General features: G+C 45.3%; 1 protein-coding gene and 1 long non-coding RNA gene across 2 annotated transcripts in view; one reads left to right on the top strand and one right to left on the bottom strand.

Moving 5' to 3' along the window:
• Window positions 1-22,685, top strand: part of LOC140408822 (RELT-like protein 1) — a 132,112-nt gene that overhangs the window by 41,119 nt on the left and 68,308 nt on the right. The window contains exon 2 of the mRNA XM_072496554.1: window positions 21,980-22,177. Coding sequence (XP_072352655.1) covers window positions 21,980-22,177 — 198 coding nt within the window. The remainder of the gene's footprint in view (window positions 1-21,979; window positions 22,178-22,685) is intronic.
• Window positions 4,177-12,084, bottom strand: LOC140408820 (uncharacterized). The gene is made up of 2 exons (XR_011940211.1): window positions 11,744-12,084; window positions 4,177-6,894 (listed from the first exon to the last, which is right to left on the bottom strand). It is a non-coding gene; the product is annotated as an uncharacterized lncRNA (long non-coding RNA).

Here is a 22,685-nt window from a genome sequence, read left to right as displayed (position 1 = left end):
CCATCTACGGTAGAAACTATCAATCGAGCCCCCTCACAGTGAACTTGACCTTCTCGAGTTACAGAAAGTCACCTAGCCATATTGAGGTACTAGGTGGTGCACCTGCTTCCAACTCGGCCGCCGAGCAATTAACGAGGCGAATGTCAGGGTAGCTGCCCCCGCACCCTTCCTTAACTTCAACACCCCAAATGTATCTACTATCAGGGCTCTAAATCAACATTTAGGATGCTGACGAAAGACCTCAACACCCACTAATTTGGGACAGGACCAGATTGTGTGTGTGGTTCGCAGGCCCTCTCAAACACCACTCGCACCTATCTTTAACCGCGCAGAAAATCGACTCATTCTGGCCTTGGCGAGGTGTGCCTTGAACACTACCTTGAGCTGTATCAGGTTCAATCTCGCACAGGATGATGTAGCATTCACCTTGCAGAGGCACTCACTCCACACCTCCTCCCCCAAAATTGGTTCCAGCTCCTCCTCCCACCTGGCCTTTACCTCTTCCACTGAAACCTGCTCTTCCCCAAGATCTGCCCTATATCCTGGACATGCTGTCCTCTTCCAGCCCTGCATAGAAGAGTATCCTCTCCAATAAAGTGGACGGCAGCACTACTGGGAATGTCAGAAATGTCCGCTGAACAAATTCCTGTAATTGAAAGTATCTGAACGTATACGGCCCCAAGTCCTGCTTTGGCTTTTGCCTCCAAGTTGGCAAACCGCCCATCCAGAAACCAATCCCTCACCCTCTTTAGCCCCTTACCTTTCCACCCCCCCCCAAATCTGGCATCCAAGTTCATCGGCTCAAACAATTGATTGCTACAGATAGGAGCCCATCTTGACACTGCCCCCAGCTTAAAAATGCTGACGGAGCTGCCGCCATATTTTCAAAGTGGCGACATCCACCGGGTTTGAAGAATATTTTGCCGGAGTAAACGGCAGAGACGCTGTCACCAGTGCCTCCAAGCTAGACCCTTTGCACGACCCTGACTCCATCCGCACCCAAGTGGTAACCACACCGCGCCAATACCTTCTACGCATTGGCTGCCCAATAAGAAAACATCAAATTCGGCAGCGCCAGGAACCCGTCCGGCCCCGACACCGTCCCCATCTGCATCTTTCCTGAAGCTGTTCGAATGTCCTCCAACTCCTATCGCAATTCCTCTCCGACCAGGGGGAACTCCAAGAACTCTGCCATCCCCTGCTCGTCTCCTGGTGGCTCCGACTAATAAAGCATCAACCTATCCCCCCCTCACTTACCACAATCTTCCTAGCACCTGCCTGTCACCGTAACTAAAGAGCAAAAAGGCGGCTAGCTATCTCTCCATATTTGTACATCGCCCCCTTTAAGTGCTGCAGCGGGTGCATTGGTGCACTCGTCCCGTTGACAAATTGAACTGCATTTGCAGCTTCCTGCGAGTCCAGAACTCCGGCGTTGGGTCACTCGCATACTCTAGTTCTACATCCACCAGCTTCTGACACTCCATCCTGGCCTGCCTATCTATGTATGACTTGTACGAGATGATTGCTCCCCTGCCCCCTCCTCCAATCATCGCCTTTAACGCCGCACATAAAGTAGAAGCCGAGACCATCCCGTTCTCATTCAATTCAACAAACTCCTTCATGGCCCTAGAAATATTCCTGCAAAATCCAATATCAGCTAACAGTCCCACATCCAGCCTCCATTCTATGTGCTGCGCCCGACCACCTCCAACATCAAGTCCACCATTACCGGCACGTGATCGGAAATAGCCACCGCTGAATACGCTGCTTTTTTGACCCCAGGGAGCAGGGTCCTAGCCATGACCATAAAGTCAATCCCCAAGTACACCTTGTGTACCGGGGCCGGGGGGGGGGGGGGGGGGGGGGGGGGGAAACAAAAGCTCCTTACACCCCGGTGTGTAAACCCCCATGGGTCCGCCCCTCCTGTCTCCTTCATGAATTTGGCTAACACCTTCGCCATTCCTGACCGGGCCCACGATGCAACTTTAGATCCAGCACGCAATTAAAATCCCCCCCCCCCTGAAATCAATTGGTGTGTATCTAATTCTGGAATTGCCACCAGCAACCATCCCATTAACTTAACATCGTCATAATTCAGGGCATACATGTTCACCAACACCATGGCCTTCCCCTCCAGTTTACGTGTTACAATCACGTAACGACCCCCTTGATCAGCCAGAACCATCCCCGCCTGAAAACAGAACTCTCTTGCTGATCAGACTCGCCACCTTCAGCCCTCCTGTCAAACCCTGAATGGAAAACCTGCCTCACCCAGGCCTTCAGCAACCAGGTCTGGTCCCGCACCCGCAGGTGTGTTTCTTGTCGGAACACCACATCGGGCCCTAAACTCTTCAAATCGGGAAAAATCCTTGCCCCCCCCCCCCCCCCCCCCCCCCCCCCCCCCCCCTCACGAGACCCTCCCACGAGACCCCACTTGTTCCAGATGACTTTGTCAGGGGTGTCTCCATCGATTACAATTTTAACTGGCTCAATCTCTCCTCCTACGTCAGTCTTGCTATCCCAGGAATCAGTCTGGTAAATCTTCTCTGCACTCTCTAGAGCAAAAACATCCTTGCTTGGATAAGGAGACCAAAATTGCGCACACTATTCCAGGTGTGGCCTGAGCAGGGCCTTGTATAATTGCAGCAAGACATCTCTGCTCCTGCACTAGAATCCTCTCACAATGAAGGCCAACACACCATTTGCTGTCTTTACTGCCTGCTGCACCTGCATGCTTACCTTCAACGACTGGTGTATTAGGGTATCCAGGCCTCATTGCACATTCCTCTCTCCTAATTTATAGTCATTCAGATAATAATCTGCCTTCCTGTTTTTGCTACCAAAGTGGATAACCTCCTATTTATCCCAATTATACTGCATCTACCATTCAATTTGACCATTCACTCAACTTCTCCAAATCACACTGAAGGATCCCTGCATCCACCTCATAGCTCACGTTCCCACCCAGCTTTGTTAAATGATGACAAGTATTTATTTTAATCAATTAGTCACTACTTCTGGAACAAACTATCTGTTAACCAAGGAGGTATTGCGTTCCTTTAAAAGGGAACTTCAAAAGTGTGAGGTAATGTATTTTGGGAGAACTAACAAGAAAGAGAATATACAATGAATGCTGCGATCTGCAGAAGTACAGAGGATCAGAGGGACCTTGGTGTGCATGTCCATGGATTCCTGAAGACAACAGGGCATGCAGATAAGGTGGTTAAAAAGGCATTTGAGACACTTGCCTTTACTAATCGAACCATGAAAAATAAGAGGGAGGGAGGTTATGACGGAGCTATATAAAATGCTGGTTCGGCTAAAACTGGAATTCTGTGTGCCTTTCTGCTCGCCACATTGTAGAAGGCCCGTGATTGCACTAGAGGAGATTCACCGGGATGGTGCTTGGGTTGGAGTGTTTCAGCTATCAAGAGAAATGGGATAGGCTGGGGTTGTTTTTCTTGGCGCAGAGAAGACTGAGTGGGGGACCTGATTGAGGTGTATAAAATTATATGGGGCATAGATGGGATGGATAGGAAGGAACCTTTCCCCTTAGCTGAGGGGTCAATAACCTGGGGGCATAGATTTAAGGTAAGGGGTAGGAGGCTAAGACGGGTTGGGAGGAAAAACCTTTTCACCCAGATGGTTGGAATCTGGAACTCGCTGCCTGGAACTCGCTGCCTGTAAAGGTGATAGAGGTGGGAACCTTCACAACATTTAGAAGAATTTAAATGATAACTTGAAATGCCATAGCATACAAGATAAGTGCTTGATGAATACATGGACATGATGGGTTGAAGAGCCTCTTTCCGTGCTGTCATGAGTCTATACTGCAATGACTTTATGATAAGATCTGAAGCGGAGGGCATTTCCAATTAATTGTGATGAGTTATAGGCAGCATTGGTCTGCTGAAATGTTGCTTGCTTGCCTGAGGAGATCTTGAGAGAAATTTCCAATTGTTCCTTCTAAACTGATTTTTTCCCTCTTTTTTTTTTATCTCTTGAGATTATAATCTGGTAAGAGGGTGGGTGAACAATGTGTGATGTACGATTGACTTGTTGGCATAATTTGATTGGATTTCATGGTCATTTTTTCACCCATTTGGCATGTTTGTCCATCTTGATAGTCCCAGGTGTGAGAAACACCGCTCACTTGATAATTTACACTTAGCCAAATTCTGAAGAAGTATTTTATTCAATCGATCTTGCAAGAACGGGTGTCGCCTGTCAACATTAGCAGACACACAGAATTATCACAGCATTATTTCTTATGTACAATCTCTGAGAAACACACCCCGCTCTCTGCCTTGCTTGCAGTTTTCTTATCAGTGATTCCTTATTTGGACTTGTTATGTTCATTTTGGCTTCCGCCTTGCTTCGCCTAGCAGTGGTTTCTGTTAGCTCCTGGTACATCCTTGAACCGTCAGCTAAAATGATGTAGAATGAGGCCCCCATCTGCACCTGCATCTTGTTATTGTAAGTTCTGTTCATCCCTGAAGGTCAGTCATGTACACAGTTACAAAAACTTTAGCACTGCAGCTTATACAAAACTCCACTTGACATCTTATTTCCCATCAAGCACTATTGTTGACATCTTATTTGTGAACCAGAGTTATTCATGTAAAAACAACATAAAATGCTCATTCCTCATAATTCCCCCTTTTTTTTTCTTTTTACTCTTGTTGCTTTTTATATGTCGCCCCTTCTAGCCTTCCCCAAAATTGTCCAACATCCTCTCAACCTCTCTTTCTATGGGGTCATCCTCTCCTTCAGTCTTCCCTCTTTCTAGCAGGCAAATTGTTTCCTGGCCTCCTTTACCCAGGGGTAATGGCATCTGCTTGGTCAAGGCTGTTTCGATGAGCCTCTGCACCAAGCCTCTTACGCATGGGATGATGCAACAGCCTATTGCCACCAATGCTCCTATCACTACGATAATGGAGGTGAGGATGGATACAATTAACCCTTTCCATTTCCCAAACATTGATTCAAGCCACCCAGTCATGGATGTGACTGCCCGCGAGTTGTCTGCCATTTCCTCAGCCAGAGTGGTTAATCCTTGTAGCGCACGGGTAATCGACCCGTCGGGTGCCGTGTTGTTGGGGATAAACGTGCAACACTGTCCCTTGAGCATTACGCATACACCACCTTTCTCTGCCAAAATCATATCCAGAGCCAATCTATTCTCCCAGGCCATTCTACTGGTTGCGTCCAGTTGTTCCGCTATGCCCTTTACGGCGTCTCTGGTATAATTTATGAACCTCTGTTGATTATAGTGTATATATAGTTTATCCAATCTACATTCTTATTGATCGTGACCCACTAGAAGAGGGACTCTAACCCAGCTGCGATCTGATTTTGGGCTTTGAACTCGTCTGGTACTCCTCTGGGGATGCCAGCGGAGTCCAGGTAAATTCTGTCATCAAATGAGGTGGGTATGCTTCGTTTAGATCGTTTCCCTTTTACACTCCCCTTCTCCTCTTGTCTTTCATATGCTATACTGAACAGTATGGTTAGCTGAACTAATGCGCATGTCCCTTTCCATTGGGGAGGTAGAGTGGGTCTTGGGATCTTTCCTCCGCAATACCACCATATATCTGCACGTGGTATTTTTAGTGATGAGTAATTGCCCTGGGTGGTCACGTTCTTAGTCGCAAGACAAGTCTTGAGTTCTCCCATATCTTTACTTAGTCCCGTATCAGAACGACTTATACACGATTTATGATGCGTCACGGTAACCAAGAAGGAGGGAGCGTTTGCTGATTGTTTCTGCTTAACAGGAAGGAACATCAGAGATAGGGCAGTGCAGGTCCTGTTGCCCCAGGCGTTCTCACCTTGGTACAAGGCCATCATGCATTCCATGCTCCCTCTATTTTCTTTCCACCCCATTGGAAAGGGCTCCAGATGGGCCTGTGGTCTACCTGATGCGCAAGCATAACAATTGTCTTTCTTCAGCGTCTGGGCCGAATACCTCACCCACTCAATCCACGCATTCTGTCCCTCATAGCCGGTTTCTATCTCAAAGGCTTTCTCTAAATCTTTTACTTCAATTATTTTAACTCCCTGTCCTTCCTCCATCTTGTCGTTCCCAGTTCCATTAGTGGGAGTTGCCCACTGGTCTATTGAAATACGGAAGCAGCATTTAGTCCTGCTATTTTTCATTTTTGCCCCGATCATCTCATTTCTTAGTGAACAACGCTAATTGCGTGCCTCGGTCCAGGCCGTGTGTTTTACGGTGATGTATACAGGGTGACAAGTTACAGCCTTGCATGTTGAGGGGGAATTTCCACTAATCTGGTGAATGGATACGACCGGTGGTGCCCCTCTGTGATTGAGCAAATGGCACAACCTTTTCAGCCAACCCCCCCTCTCGGTAATCACCCCCCCTTACTAATAATCAAGAGACTCCACCCTAAACTCCTTTGCATTCCCCACTGACTCGCAGTCTATGAGGGTGCATAGATCAGTCCGTATTACCTGAGGGTACCGACTTTCTGGGATTGTCAATGTAACCAGACGACCGTTTCCGTCCCCCCACATTATTAATATTATTATACATTGTATAGTCCATTTTAGCTGTAGTTTCATCATATTATTGAATAGTTCAGGATTCAGTGTCTTTTCAACCTTATCTTTAATGGTTCCTCAGTGGCCTCCACATGCCATTGTTCCTGTTCAGGTGGTGATTTCACGGGACCCTTCATTCTGCTGTAATGAGTCCAACCTTTTTCCGCGGTTCATATGGCAGTCTCTGTGGTTAACAAGACCAGGAACGGTCTGTCCCAAGTGGGTTGAAGCTTGGTTTCTTTCCACGATTTCACCAGTACCCAATCTCCTGGTTTAAATTTGTGGACTGCGAATTCAAGGGGAGGTGTCTGCGCTAGCAGTCCTTGTCTCCTAAGGAATGATAATGAGGAAGACAGTGCCAGTATATATTTCTTTACATAGATATCTTTACATTCTGTAATGGGCAATTCTCCCATTGTTCCAAGGTATGGCAATCCGAACAACATTTCGTATGGGGACAACCCCAAATCTTTTCTTGGAGCCGTTCGGATTCTTAGAAGGGCTATCGGTAAGCATTTTGTCCAGGGGAGCCTAGTTTCTAGTATTATTTTTGACAAATGATTTTTAAGGGTTTGATTCATCCTTTCCACCCGTCCTGATGAGGGGGGGGGTGCCAAGGAGTGTGGAAGTCCCAATTTATCTCCAAACTTCTCATGGTTTCCTGCAGGACCTTAGAGGTAAAGTGACTTCCCCTGTCCGAGTCTATATTCTCTACCAACCCATACCGGGGAACTATTTGCTCCAGAATGATTTTTGAGACTCCGCCTGCGGTGGCGGTGGTCGTAGGGTAAGCTTCTACCCATCCCATAAGGTGGTCTACCAGGACTAGCACGTATTTCAGCCTTCCCACGGGTGGTAGTTCAGTGAAATCTACCTGTATGCTTTGGAAGGGTCTCAGGCTTGGTTCCCTCCCACCCATAGTCTGTTTTCTAAGGGCTCCCTTATTGATTCTGATACAGGACATGCATCCTTCGCATACTTGTTTGGTTACAGTGTACATGCCCTTGCACCCATATTTCCTTAGGATTATGTCACACATAGCCTGAATTCCCCAATGACTTCCTGAGTGTAAATTAGTCATTATTTCTCTCATTATTGGTTTGTTCAACATTTACCGGCCATCCGGCATCTGCCATCTTCCCGTTGAATCCTCCTCCACACCCCACTGTTTTAATTATTTTTTCTCTCTTTCCGTGAAGTATGGTATCTCCGGGGGAGTATTTATGACTGGGGTCATAATGCACATGGTGATGGGTTCAGGGCCGCTCCTTTTGCCATCTCATCTGCTAATTTATTACCCCTTATTTCCAACGAGTCTCCTCGTTGGTGTCCCTTCACATGTACTACTGCTATTTCCCTGGGGAGCATTAAGTTTGTTAGGACTTGCTTTACCAATTTCTCATGGACCAGTTCTTTTCCTCTACTGTTTATCAATCCTCGTTCCTGCCATATTTTCCCAAATGTATGTACTACTCCAAATGCATATTTTGAATCTGTATAGACGCTCCCATCATTGCCCTCTCGTTCTTTCAAAGCCCGGCTTAATGCATATAATTCACAGGTCTGAGCCGACCAAGAGTTAGGTAGCCTGTCGGCTTCTATTACTCTATGTTCGCTGCCATCTACTACCGCATAACCATTATGCTTTTTCCATTGAATGACCCGGGACGACCCGTCTATAAATATACGTTTACCGGCGTGCAGTGGGATGTCTCTGAGATCAGGTCTAACCCTAGTTTGGTATTCTATGATGTCTGCGCATTCACGTTGCACCTCTGTTCATTGTTCTCGGTCCCTTTCCACAGGAAAGTGGCTGGGTTAAGGGAAGAATCCACTGTGAGGCACAAATCGTCTCTTTCCATTAATACAGCCTCATATTTGAGGATTCTAGAGTCCGTTAACCATCTCCCCGCCCTTTGATTAAGTATGGTGCGGACTTGGTGCGGGGTGCTGACCACCAAGGACCCCCCAAACGTCAGTTTTCTGCTTTCTTCAACCAATATGGCCGTGGCCACTATTGCTTGGACACATTCTGGCCACCCCCGGGACACTGGGTCTAATATTTTGGACAAAAAGGCAATTGGCTGCCTTTTATTCCTTAACTTTTGTGTCAGGACTCCGTTCCTTTATCTGCGGTAGCAAATAGGTGGAACGGTTTCTCTAAGGAGGGTAAGGCCAAGACGGGAGCCGTCATGAGTGCCTTTTTCAGATCTTCCACCTGTTTAACCTCCTCGGCTGTCCACTTGAGAATGTTTGGCTCCTTGTCTAGTAACTTTAGATACAGCCCCTTTGTTTTCTGAGCGTACATGTCTATCCAGAGTCTGCAATAGACAATCAATCCCAGGAATTTTCAGAGTTCTCTTTTCGTTTTTTGGGTTTTTATTACCAGAATGCCTGCTATCCGCTCGGGACTAATCCTTCTTTTTCCCTCACTTATCAGGTGTCCTAGATATTTTACTTCCTTTTCTACGTACTGGAGCTTATTCTTTGAAACCCGCAATCCCTGTTCTCCCAGGAAATTTAACAATTTGTTTGTGGTTCGTTCTACCTCTCCCTTGTTTTCTCCAGAGACCAACAAGTCATCTACATATTGGAGTAGGGAACTTCCTTTTGTCACCCGGAATTGTTCCAGAACCTTTTCCAGAGCTTGTCCGAATAAGTTGGGAGATTCAGTATACCCTTGCGGGAGGACCGTCCATCTGTATTGTTGTTTACGCCCTGTTTTCTGGTCTTCCCATTCGAAGGCGAATAGGTCCCTACTATTTGGAGCTAAGGGACATGTCCAAAATGCGTCTTTAAGATCAATTACGCTGAAGAACTTGTGTTCATTGGGTAATTTACTTAAAATGGTGTATGGGTTAGGGACGACTGGATGTCGCACCTGAGCTATTCTATTTATGGCTCTCAAATCCTGCACTAATTGGTAAGTCCCATCTGACTTCTTTACGGGCAAGATCGGGGTGTTATATGGAGCCATACAGGGTTGGATTAGTCCAGTTGATATCAATCTTTCTATCACTGGTTCTAATCCTTTCCTACCTTCCGCTGAAATTAGATATTGTCTTACACACACCGTCTCCCCTTTCTGTCTCAAAGTTATTTCAACAGGAGTTATTTTGAGTCCACCTCTGTTTTCAAACGTTGCCCAGACTTCTGGATTTATCTCTTTCTCTTGGTCTTCTGTTAAAGTGGCCATAGTGATAACTAATTGTTCTTCTTCTACCCGAATCTCTAGTCCTAATTTGATAATCAAGTCCCTTCCCAATAGGTTGTAGCTCAGACCGGGTATATACAAGAGTCGTTTCCTGATTTCCTCATTTTATAATCGGAGGATTATGGGTTCAAATATGGGGACCTCCACTCCTTTTACTCCCGAAACATTTAACTTTTTGTCCAATACCTCCGCCCCCTTTGGTTTGAAATTCAAAGATGATCTTGCTGCTCCGGTGTCCACTAGGAACACGGTATCTTCTCTATGTTTAGCAAGGGTTCTCAGTGAATCCCCGAGAGGGGGATCCCCTGACTTCCCTATTCGGTATCTGTGTAATTCATGTCATTAGCCGCTCTGTCTTCCCGTTCCCTGTCCGGGCAGGCCCGTATGAAGTGACCCATTCTCCCGCAGTTAAAACGCCCCGCCTGTTGACTATTGTTGTATCCTCCCCGACTCCTTCTGCCACGTCCTCTTCCTCTGAATCCTACATCCTGATACCCTCTTCTTGGTTCTCCTATACCCACCTGTCCCTGTTTGCTCACTTCCTCATTTACAGTTGCAACCATCATTTTAGTTTTCTGTTTTTCCTTCACATCCTCCCGTCTTACAAATACCTTCTGTGCTTCTCTTAGTAATTCATCTAGAGATTTCTCATTCCAATCCTCTATTTTCTGTAACTTTTTATGTATGTCAGGCCTGTTCTACTGGGTCGTTAGGGTCTAGTCCAGAATACTTCCTTACTGATTCCCGAAGTCGCTCTAAGAATGCTGAGGGAGTTTCCGTCCCTTCCTGTCTAATTTTGAATGCTTTATTTAGATTATGTACCTTGGGCACCGCTTCCCTTATGCCTTCAACGATAATATTTCTCAGATCTTTCATTTGATCTCTATGGCCCTCTACCTGATGGTTCCATTGTGGGTCTTGATTGGGGTACTTTTCTTCTGCTGGTGGTCCGTTTACCCCTGGCGGGTGACTATTCTCCCACTTTCGCATGCCTGCTCTTCTAATCATACCCCTTTCTTCCCCTGTGAATAAGATACTCATAATGGACATTAATTCGGTCCATGTGTATATATTAGGACCTAAGAACTGATCGAATTGTTCCGCCAGTCCTAAGGGGTCTTCCATTAACGTCTTCATCTCTTTTTTTGAATGCTCTGACTTCTCCTGAATTTAAAGGAGAATTTACAAATCCTACATCTCCCTCTCCAATAGGGACTTCCCGAAGGGGGATCATCTTGGTTATTTCTGGTTCCTCTCCCTGCCCTTTCGCGGATCTTAATTGCATTTTATTCTCTCCTTTTTCAGGGACTTTCTCTGATTTGCCTTTATTCATTTGTTGGTCATTTGGCGAGTCATCGTCGTTTGACTTATTCTTATAAGGGGGTGACTATGTTATCTAGGATGTCCCATTGTTTAAGAGGGGCAGTGGGAACGTCTTCGCCCTGTGGGATTAACGGATATATTCGGGTGGCGTTCCTGCTGGGAAGCCAACAACTCGCGTAACTTACTACTTTATCGGAACAGGGTCTTTTATCATTGACATATATATTCAAAATTTGGCACACCCAATCTTCGTCCGAACCGTATTTCGGCCAAAAGACTGAAGGTTTACGGATTGCTTCTTTTATCCATATGAAGCAACAAAATGTTATCATTGTTTTCCTGTCCTTATCTTTTGTACAACTCTCAAAATCCCAATTCACTAACATCCGACCCAATGGCCTTTCTGGTGGGATATTCTTAGGGATTTTTTTATTGGCGCTGTCTCCTTGTTTCGAGTTTTTATTTCCCATTGTAATGTATCAACTTTCACTTATTTCTAAGTAAAGTGTCTAGTTATGACAGGTCCGTCAAACAATCACAATTTTGAAAGTACTTCTATCATCAATCCGCCCATACACTTATACGGATGTCTAGATATGAACTCAAGTCAACAAGGTAATACTTAAAAGTCATTTTTCTTACCTTGCTCCGTGCACAGAGTTGCCTGACTTTCACTTTCACGGCGTGCCTGCCACTATAATCCGTTATTTGCTTCTTCAGAATGACTACCCTAGGACCGTGTTCAGTTGACCGTGGATGACTACTCAAGACGAAGTACGAGACCATTTAAATAACGGGACTCGTCTTCTCGGTTCCTCTTGAGCCGCCCCCCTCGATCATTGAAGACTATCCCAGACAGAGCCCCCAATTGTGAGAAACACCGCTCACTTGATAATTTACACTTAGCCAAATTCTGAAGAAGTATTTTATTCAATCGATCTTGCAAGAACATTAGCAGACACACAGAATTATCACAGCATTATTTCTTGTATACAATCTCTGAGAAACACACCCCGCTCTCTGCCTTGCTTGCAGTTTTCTTATCAGTGATTCCTTATTTGGACTTGTTATGTTCATTTTGGCTTCCGCCTTGCTTCGCCTAGCAATGGTTTCTGTTAGCTCCTGGTACATCCTTGAACCGTCAGCTAAAATGATGTAGAATGAGGTCCCCATCTGCACCTTGTAGCCACCTAAAATGGCTGATTCCCTATTAATTTGGCTAAAACCCGATATAAAATGGCTAACCGAAAAGGCTGATGGGAAAAGCAGCCAACAAGACACAAACGGACAGCTGCAGACAGAATAGCGTATTCGGCTCTGGGGAAGTCGGCCCAGATCGATACCTACGACTATTAGCAGCACATCAACACAGACATCTGCAGTTTAATCGGCTATCCCCGGGAACAATTGCAAAGTATTAGCAATTGAATGCCGGGCCAGACCTCTCGGCGCCTGCATGGGCCGAAACAAAGACAGGTGAACGACCACCCCCCGATCGAGGAATCGCCCCATTATTGGAGCATATCGAACCCAGTGATTTGGAACAAGTCCAATCACTTGGGACTCCGGGTCAAGGGCCTCCCCGAGAGGCGGGAAGCCCCTGGCCCCTATAAATTGAGGGGCCAAGTTCAGATCTCTCTCTCTCTCCCTTCGTCTCCTGCTCGCAACCTTCCCAAGAACATCGACCAGAAACAGTAAGTTTGACTCTAGCGATCCCTACCCGATCGAGATTCCGAGCCATCGACCCGTATCAGCCTTTTGAATCCCGCAGCCCAGATCCAATTCGATAAACCATTTGTTTCCCTGACCTGGTGGGCCATCCCCAAAAGTTAAGTATTGGCCAGTAGTGGTAGGTTTTGATATAGATAGTAGGATTATTGTGTAAGTATTGATTGCTGTACATAATAAATGACCGTTGATTTCAATCTTACTAAGCGGTGTGCTGACTTATTAATCATAGCTCAAGCTTGAACCACGTGGCGGTATCAGAAAGATACCTGGCGACTCGTGAGCAAAGGTGACATAATCAGAGGTAATAAAACTAAGGCTAATAAGAGCAACAACCTGCATCTTGTTATTGTAAGTTCTGTTCATCCCCGAAGGTCAGTCATGTACACAGTTACAAAAACTTTAGCACTGCAGCTTACACAAAACTCCACTTGACATCTTATTTCCCATCAAGCACTATTGTTGACATCTTATTTGTGAACCAGAGTTATTCATGTAAAAACAACATAAAATGCTCATTTCTCATACAGGTAATTAAAAGGGATTATGTGCGAGCCTCTGAGAAACTGTGGCCTGTGTCTCACTATCCAGGCTGTAATTTGGATATTTCTGCCTGACACTAAGCTACCATAATCCTCGCATCTGTGTAATATTTAATTTTCAGAGTAATAGGAATGTGTGGAGTTATGGCAGTTGTTGAATGTCTCTTCAGACCACATCAACGTTTTGAGCTGTTGTAACTTCCACTCCTAAGGCCTAAATCCACGAATAAGGGTATCACAACTGGACAAGACTTTTCAAAACTATCAGTCCATTAAATTCAATGCGCAAAGTCAAATACATGAAAAATATAACTGCAAGTAATAATTGAGTGACAAATTCAGGCAGTCAGAAACTTAACTTGAGGTGGGACTGAGTTGGGGGTTTGGGGAGGGCAAAAGACAGTACATTACCCAAAATCTTAATGCTTAATTTAGCCGTGGCATTGCTTCCTTTGAAGTATTTTTGATTTTGAAAAGCAATGAATGTAATGTTATATCGGGTTCTGTCAGATTGCATAATTTACGTTCAACTCACCAACTAAAATAAATGTGGCACGCAATATTAAATTACAGTCCCAACAAAAAGTCAACATGGCTCAACCTAGCACAGTGATGGGAAACCGAGGCTAATGCGTGGGCTGCATGAGTGGCCCTCTGTAGTATCCACACCGAGAGCACAAGCATGAAAGGGCAAGTAGGATGCAAACGATACTCTTTCAAATCCCCTCTCCCAAGGGGTCTCCCGCCCCAACCTGCACCCAGGTCAGGGTTTTTATACTGTTGAGGGGAAGCCCTGCCCCATTACCGTGAAGTTCATATTCTGTGGAGGTCAAGGGGAAAGGAATGGTCCACACCCGTGGTCTCCATGAGGTTTATAACACCCCTCCCTGCAGTGGCGGTGGAACCCGCGAGGCTCGTGCATCCTGGACTGGGTTCGGCACCACAGGAGTACGGCCATGGAGGTGGTCAACGTGCCGGTTTGATTCACGGCCTTGTGCTCGCACCGTAGAAGAAATTGGCCCGGACTGGGATAATACAACGCCTGGGACCCACATGGCTCCTTCACCAAAGTTTAGGACATGCACCGAAACGCCTGGGGTGAAACAGCGTAATTATATGCGGCAGCTTGCACCTGCCTTGGACCTATTCTGCCTGTAGCAAGTCTTCACAGCAAGGTCTGGGACCAAGTTCAGCCGGGTGCAGAAGCGGCAACCCATCAACAATTTGGTTGATGCGACCCCTGTCATGACATGCAACATGGTTTGGAAACGCACCAACTGAGTCTCCCGGGATCCGCAGGTCTTTTTTTGCATCCTCTGCTTCAACTTCTGGACCGCCCTCTTGGCAAAACCGTTCGCGGCCACGAAGGAGCCAAATTCTGCACTCGTAAAAGCTTTTCTATTATCCGAGACAATTACCTCCGGAATGCCGTGCATATGGAAAGTATGGCTCAACGGTGGCTCTCCCGGTGGTCGCCTGCATCCTGTGGACCTCCAACCACTCGGAATGGGCTTCCAAGATGGCGAGGAATATCGCCCCCTGGAAATTGCCGGCAAGTTCTATGTGGAGGTAGGCCTAAGGGCAACCTGACCATTCCCACGTGTGGAGCGGCGCCGCCGGGGGCAATTTCAGGTGCTTCTGGCAAGGTATACAACTTTTGGCCAACCGCTCGATGTTGGAGTTGATCCTGGGCCCCCAGATATAGCTGCGAGCCAATATGTTTATTTCCGACACCCCAGGGTGTCTGTTGTGGAGGTCCTGCAAGAGTGGGCTGTGCCCGCGGCCTGGAGCTACCACTCTAGTTCCTCAGAGGATGACACCGTCTTCTATGCTCAGCTCCTGGACTTTGGCTGTGTATGCTTCCAAATCATCCGGCAAAACCTGCTGCTTGATTGGATGCAGAGGGATCACACCTCTCTCACAGTGAATGTTGTGTGCAATCATCATGCACATCATTTAATTTGCCCTTGCTTTACGAGGGTATCCCTTCAATTATACCGGTAGGCAAACAGCTTTGTGGATGGAAACCAGTGAAATCTGGCAACAGTTAACAAAATGGCTCATGGGCCGCACTCCAGCAGCCTGATGGGTCACATGTGGTTCCTGGATATTTACCCAGTATTTACCACTTCCGGGGTGGAGGGGAAAGAGAGAGTTACCAATATGATTTTAAAATAGCGTTGTAAAATTTGTATTCTTTTTATTAACTACATTGCTTTTTAGAGAACACATCGTTTCGTCTGGGCATGCCCTTCTGAGTTGTTACTAATTGACACCACCCAAAATGGCACAACGTTGAGTCATTACTTTTTTTCTTGGAAACAGTATGAAGCTTCTAAAGATCATATTACTTAAGGTTTTCTTTTAAAGAATTTAAAAGATTGGGATTTGTTTCCTGTGGTCATTAATGATGTTGATTCTTTTACAAGTAGATTGTCATGCTGTGCCTTATGTTCTTGACAACTGAGATTTGTCTACATTAATATTTTACATATCTCTACATTTCTAATCTGACTACAATAAGAAGTGCAAGTGATATTACATATATGATCAATAGCTGGGGCACTTGGGTGCTCTTGTTTTCACTTGAAGCTGTATTTTAATGAATGGAAATATATACATGTAACTTATTTGAGACCTCCATTAGTTTGCACTCCTTTTGTTTAAAAGGTTGACCCATCTGTTGACTGATTTATCAGTGAATAATAAGGCACTAATAGGTATGGGTGACTGGAAAGTAAAAACTTCCCATAGACAATAGAACATTACAGCGCAGTAAGGGTAGTTCCAATAATAATGCAATTGTTAGTATGAAAATTGCTAAATAGACTTATTTCTCAATAACATTCCTGCTTTTTGACCAATAGAGAGCTGGGGTACAAAGTGGCACTTTTAACTCTGGAACATCTTTTATATTTCCAAATTTGAGCCAAGGGTGATTTTGCTTTTAATGGTGATCCAAAGCCAAAGTTATAATTTACCAGAAAATTAACTCCCATCTGGAAATCAATTTTTCTCTGCTGCAGTTGTCCTTTCAGGTGCCCCCATCAAAGTCGGGAAGTTACCACCTCCGGTTTTATTTTTTGTTGTATTATCTTGAATGGATGCGAATTATACTGAATGAGATGAGCTCCACTTATGGCAAGAAACCTATTTGATGACCCTTCCTATGTAGAACTTTAACAGTTTTGTATGCAGGGCAAAGAAATGCCAACATAGTATATTTGGATTGTCTCTCTCCATGTTGCTGGAATGTCTGTGTGAGACACTATACAACATTTTGAAATGCACAAATCTATTTAAAAATCAGGACAAACATAGCTAAAGACACCGGTAATGCTGCCCCCCCACAATCAAAAGTAAGATGTATGGTCAGTTTATTTTTTCTTTGGTGACCTGAGGGAGGATGTTGGCAAAAAAAGTTGGAAAAATGTCTGTTTTTCTGTGAGTGGTACTGTGGAATCTTCAATATCCTCATGAACAGACAGGTAGGGACTGGCAGGACCTGCTATATTGAGTAATATACAGCACATATTGGCCTAGGACCAAAGAAGAGTGGTATCAACTGAGCTAATCTGACCTTCCCGAGTCAAAACTTTCTGATAATTTACTTTCAGTTGCTGCAGTCTCTTGTCCCTGCGCTTTTTCTCTGTTCCTTCTTTACAATATCTTCACTTTTAAATTCTTGTCCTTGTTTATGTTTCCTCTGTGGTCTTGCCCCTCCCTATCGCTGGAATCCCATCCATTCCCACAGCACTCCCAAGATATTTATACTCCTCAAATGATCATTGCTTGGCACTTGTGAATCCTGTCCTTTGGATATGGTCTTCTGAGACTTTTGGGTGGTAAGGTACCCTTTGGGGAAATCAGGTGCCATTTAAAAGTAGACGCAAGTGTAACAAGTTCATAAACTCATTGGAGCTGTCAAGGGATTCAATTCTACAGGTCTTTACATTTTAAAAAAGTGTAGATTTAAAAAAATATTTCATTCTGTTGAGATGAGCCTGCGCTGCATGACTGATTTTACAACCTAACATTATCACAGTGGGGTACTTGTTAAGTGACTAGTTCTATTCAGAGCTCCGAGTGTGTACAGAAGAGAAGTGTTTATTTTTCTAAGGGATTAGTTGAAGGAATTTCCAAGTATTGAATTTTTAAAAAAATCAGTAAGTATGTTGTTTATTTATATACATCAATGAACGTAACTGGTTTGGCCATGATGGGTATCAGGTGAGTTGGTGTGGAGTTGGTAGGAGCAAAGTTGGTGATGGAGACATGGATTGGTATCAGTTAGCAATAAGTTGATAAAGGAGCTTTAAAGCCTTGAGGATCATGGGTTGGCATAGAAGGTATGAGAGGCCATGGGATGGGCAATGGGGCTTGTGAGCGGTCATGGGACCTGTGTGTGGGATGAAAGGATCTGACGGATGAGGGCTGGGGGTTTTCTTTTGAATTATTTTTTATTACACTCAGCAAGTGCCAGTTCACAAAGGCAAGCCTTCCGGCCAGGCAGCCTCCACAACCGGCTGCCTCCGCACTCATTTTGGGCGCAGAAAGCCAGATTTCTAATGCACCCCCTACCCCTCGGAATGAAAATTCCAACTTCTGGGCCCCTTTTTTCTGGGTTGCTTTGCCGGAGCTGGGAAATGTCACGTCTCTGCATTCCTGCAGTCCCTGAGGTGTAGGTACACCACAGTGCTGTTTTGGTATTCCAGGCTTTTAACCCAGTGACAGTGAAGGGATGGCAATATATTTCCAAGTCAGGGTGGTGAATGACTGAAGGGAAACCTCCAAGTGGTGGGGTTCCCAGGTATCTGCTGCTTGTGTCCTTCCAGATGGTAGTGGTCGTGGGTTTCAGAGGTGCTGCGTCCGGAACCTTGGTGAGTTCCTGCAGCGTATGGTACACGTGGCTGCCACTGTTGTCGGTGGTGCAGGGATTGAATGTTTGTGGGAGGGGTAACAATCAAGCGGGCTGCTTTGTCCTAGATGGTGTTGAGCTCTTTGAGTTTTGTTGGAGCTGCACTCATCCAGGCAAGTGGAGAGTGTTCCATTACTCTCTTAACGTGTGCCTTGTAGATGGTGGACAGGCTTTGGGGTGATCAGGAGGTGAGTTACTCACCGCAGCAATCCTCGTCTTTGATCTGCTCTGGCCACAATATTAATATGGCTAGTTCAGTTCAATTTCCAATGAATGGCATCCCCCAGGATGTTGATTGTCGTGGATTCAGTGAATGTCAAGGTTCGATCCTCTCTTGTAGGAGATGGGCATTCCCTGACACTTGTGTGATTCGAATGGAACTTGCCACTTGTCAGCCCTAGCCTGGATATTGTCCAGGTCTTGCCAGGTCTTGGTCTTGCTGCAGATGGACATGGACTGCTTCATTATCTTAGCAGTCGTGAATGCGCTGAATATTGTGCAGTCATCTGCGAGCATCCCCACTTCTGACCTTATGATGGAAGGGAGGTCATTGATGAAGGTGGTTGGGGCTGGGACACTACCGTGAGGAATTTCTGCAGTGATATCCTGGATTGACCTCCAACCACCACAACCATTTTCCTTTGTGCCAGGTATCACTCCAACCAGCAGAGTTTCCCCACTGAGTCCCATTGACTCCAGTTTTGCTAGGGTTCCTTGATGCCATATTCGGTCAAATGCTGCCTTTTTGCCAAGGGCAGTCACTTTCACCTCACTTCTAATACCAACTCTTTTGTCCATGTTTGAACCAAGGCTGTAATGAGGTCAGGAGTTGAATGGCCCTGGCGGAACCCAAACTGAGCGTCCGTGAGCAGGTTATTGCAAAGTAAGTGCCGCTTGATAGCATTGTTGATGACTCCATCACTTTGCTGATTATGGAGAGTAGACTGATAGTGGGGTAATTGGCTGGATTGGATTTGTCCTGTTTCTTGTGTTCAGGACACTGGGCAATTTTCCACATTGCCGGGTCGATGCCAGTGTTGTAGCTGTACTGGAACAGCTCGGCTAGGAGTGCGGCAATTTCTGGAGCGCAAGTCTTCAGTACTATTGCGTGAATATTGTCAGGGCCCATTGCCGTTGCAGTGTCCAGTGCCTTCAGCCATTCGTTTCTTGATATTATGTGGAGTGAATCGTATTGGCTGAAAACTGACATCTGTAATGCTGGTGACCTCCGGAGGAGACCGAGATGGAGCATCCACTCGGCTGAAGATTGTTGCGAATGCTTCAGCTTTGTATTTTCGCAGATGTGCTGGGCTCTTCCATCATTCAGGATGGGGATATTTGTGGAGCCGCAGCCTCCAGTGAGTTTTATTGTCCACCACCATTCACGGCTGTATGTGACAGGAGTGCAGAGCTTAGACCTGATGCGTTTAGTGTGGAATCGCTGAGCTCTGGCTATTTACCTGCTGCTTCTGCTCTTTGGTGCACAATTAGCCCTGTGTTGTAACTTCACCAAGTTGACACTTCATTTTTAGCTATGCCTGGTGTTGCTCTTGGCATGCCCCCCTGCACTCTTCTTTGATATTATATCAGTTGACCTGTGCACTCTGAAATCAGGAATTATGGACAGAGTGACTTAGCACTTCAACAAATTTCAACTGATTGGAGTCAGCATAGTTATGTAATGGGTTGAACTTTTTCAGTGATGTTACAAACATGGTGGATAAGGGAGCGCCTGAAAATTCATGTATATAGACTTCTAGCGGGTCACCAGTTTAAAGTTCTGCACAGGGTCTCTTTAGCAAAAATGCAAATGTACAGGATTGGAGTCAACCTTGTTGCATAGGTTGGGGAATTTAGTTGGTGGTGGTCTGAGAGTAGGAATAAAGGGCATGTATTTAAAGGGTACTGGCATCTGCATGATGTGGCATTTAGCAGGGATCTGTAGTTAGTAATATCTCTGCTTTTCACTATGTATTTATCAATGATTTGAACGAAGGAGAGATGCATCAGCATTTAATGAATGTACTAAATTGAGAAGCACAGTAAGTAGTGCAGATGGGAGTGGAATGTTGCAAAAAGACAATGTTCTCAATTGGAGTACAATGTAGGGAAGCATGAGCGTATCAACTTTGGATTCAAGACAGACAAATTGGAGTATTTCTAAATGATAAACTAGGAACGATGGAGGTGAGGAAACTCTGTACTGGGCACCAAACCTCAACCTTGTCAAGGGTATAGTGCAAACCCGAGGGTTCAAGTATGAGGGTAGTTTCATCAACTTATTTGATCACGTATAGAAGAGTGAGGGATTATCTAATCAATGTGTTTAAAATTATAAAGAATTTGATGCAGTAGATGTAATTAAATAATTTCCCCTTAAGAGGAAAGTCAGAATAAAGAATATAACTCTTAAATCAGAGCAGGTCATTTGGAATTGTAATGTGGAACTATTGAATCCACCTCATAGTAGTAGACATCTGGAACCTTACTTCATCCCCTCTTCTCGAATCATGGAATCCCTACAATGCATAAAGAGGCCCATTTGGCCCATGGTGTCTGCACCGACCCTCGATAGGAGCACCCCATCCAGGCCCACTCTCTTGCCCTATCCCTGTAACCCTACCTAACCTTTGGACATGGGGCAATTTAACATGGCCAATCCACCTAACCTGCATATCCTTGGACTGTGGGAGGAAACCGGAGCACCTGGAGGAAACCCACGCAGATATGGGGAGAATGTGCAAACTCCACACAGTCACCCAAGGTTGGAATGGAACCCAAGTCCCTGGTGCTGTGAAGCAGCAGTGCTAACCGTTGTGCCACCATGTCTTTTACATAGATTACATAGAACATACAGTGCAGAAGGAGGCCATTCGGCCCATCAAGTCTGCACCGACCCACATTAATCCCTCACTTCCACCTTATCCCCGCAACCCAATAACCCCTCCCAACCTTTATGGACACTACGGGTAATTTAGCATGGCCAATCCACCTAACCTGCACGTCTTTGGACTGTGGGAGGAAACCGGAGCACCCGGAGGAAACCCACGCAGACACGGGGAGAACGTGCAAACTCCGCACAGACAGTGACCCAGCGGGGAATCGAACCTGGGACCCTGGCGCTGTGAAGCCACAGTGATAATCACTTGTGCTACCGTGCTGCCCACAAAGGTCTTCCCTTGGACCTGGGGACATTTGATGCTTTCACGCTTTGGATTACTAGTTTTTATTTTTAGATATTGAGGGACATGGGACAAAGGTGGATAAATGGGTTCAGGCACCAACGTCCACGAATGGGATAGGCTCTAGAGGCTGATTTGCCCATTACTGGTCTTAAATAACAACTTAACTCTTGATTAGTATCTAGTGGCTCTGACTGGAAGAATGCCTCTATCTTTAAGTGAGAACAGCATGATGTTTGGCTTCTTCTCCCCCCCCCCATAACTCTTACTTCTCCCTTCTCCCCTTCCTGGGGCTGAACTGCTTCCAGCACTAGCTGACTATATTAAGGCATGAAGAGTGGCCACTTGGGAGAGCACTTGACACCTGCAGAAGCATACCCAGTCCAACTTGGAATAAAACAGTTGTAGAAGAAAATGAATTAGGACAAAAAAAGAGGAAACTACCAAAATAGTTAAATATCTCACCTTTTTCTAAGATATCTGACCTTATTTTTGTTCATTTTCACAGAATTCAATGGCGGCAAACTGAACCAAACTGAACCAAATAACGGGCATCCAGAGTACATCGCATTTGTATTGGTACCTGTCTTCTTTCTCACAGGACTCCTGGGAATATTGATTTGCCATATTCTGCAAAAGAAAGGTTATCGATGCACAACGGACACGGAGTTAGAATGTGAAAAGCAGGATGCTGAGGCACAGATGGGTAAGAGAATCAATTAATGAAGTGACAACTAAAACTATTTGGACTTGTACAGAATCGGTGATTATGGACATTTAATTTAAGCTGAATATTTTGTATGAGGGTTGAAAATTATTTATTTCATTCAAACATCAAGTTTAGATAGCAACTTGGAGACTGACTCTGGGATTTTAAATCAAGTCATCTTTGGAAATTGCCCCTTATGTTATGGAATGGCTTCAGCAGCTTTGGAGAACTAGATTATCTCCTTTTGTATTCAAATATTTGGACGCTATAGGAGGCAATTTTATGGAATAGAAGCAAATGGACTTGAACTAGATTAGAGATTAGTACAGATATTAATAATATTAATCGCTTATTGTCACAAGTAGGCTTCAATGAAGTTACTGTGAAAAGCCCCTAGTCGCCACATTCCGGTGCCTGTTCGGGGGAGGCCGGTACGGGAATTGAAGCTGCGCTGCTGGCCTTGGTCTGCATTACAAGCCAGCTGTTTAGCTCACTGTGCTGAAGC

Source organism: Scyliorhinus torazame, chromosome 3 (assembly GCF_047496885.1).
Source record: "Scyliorhinus torazame isolate Kashiwa2021f chromosome 3, sScyTor2.1, whole genome shotgun sequence".
In the NCBI taxonomy this organism is placed as follows: domain Eukaryota; kingdom Metazoa; phylum Chordata; class Chondrichthyes; order Carcharhiniformes; family Scyliorhinidae; genus Scyliorhinus; species Scyliorhinus torazame.
The sequence above is the reverse complement of the archived record's forward strand: the minus strand, read 5'-3'. Positions and strand labels throughout refer to the sequence as shown.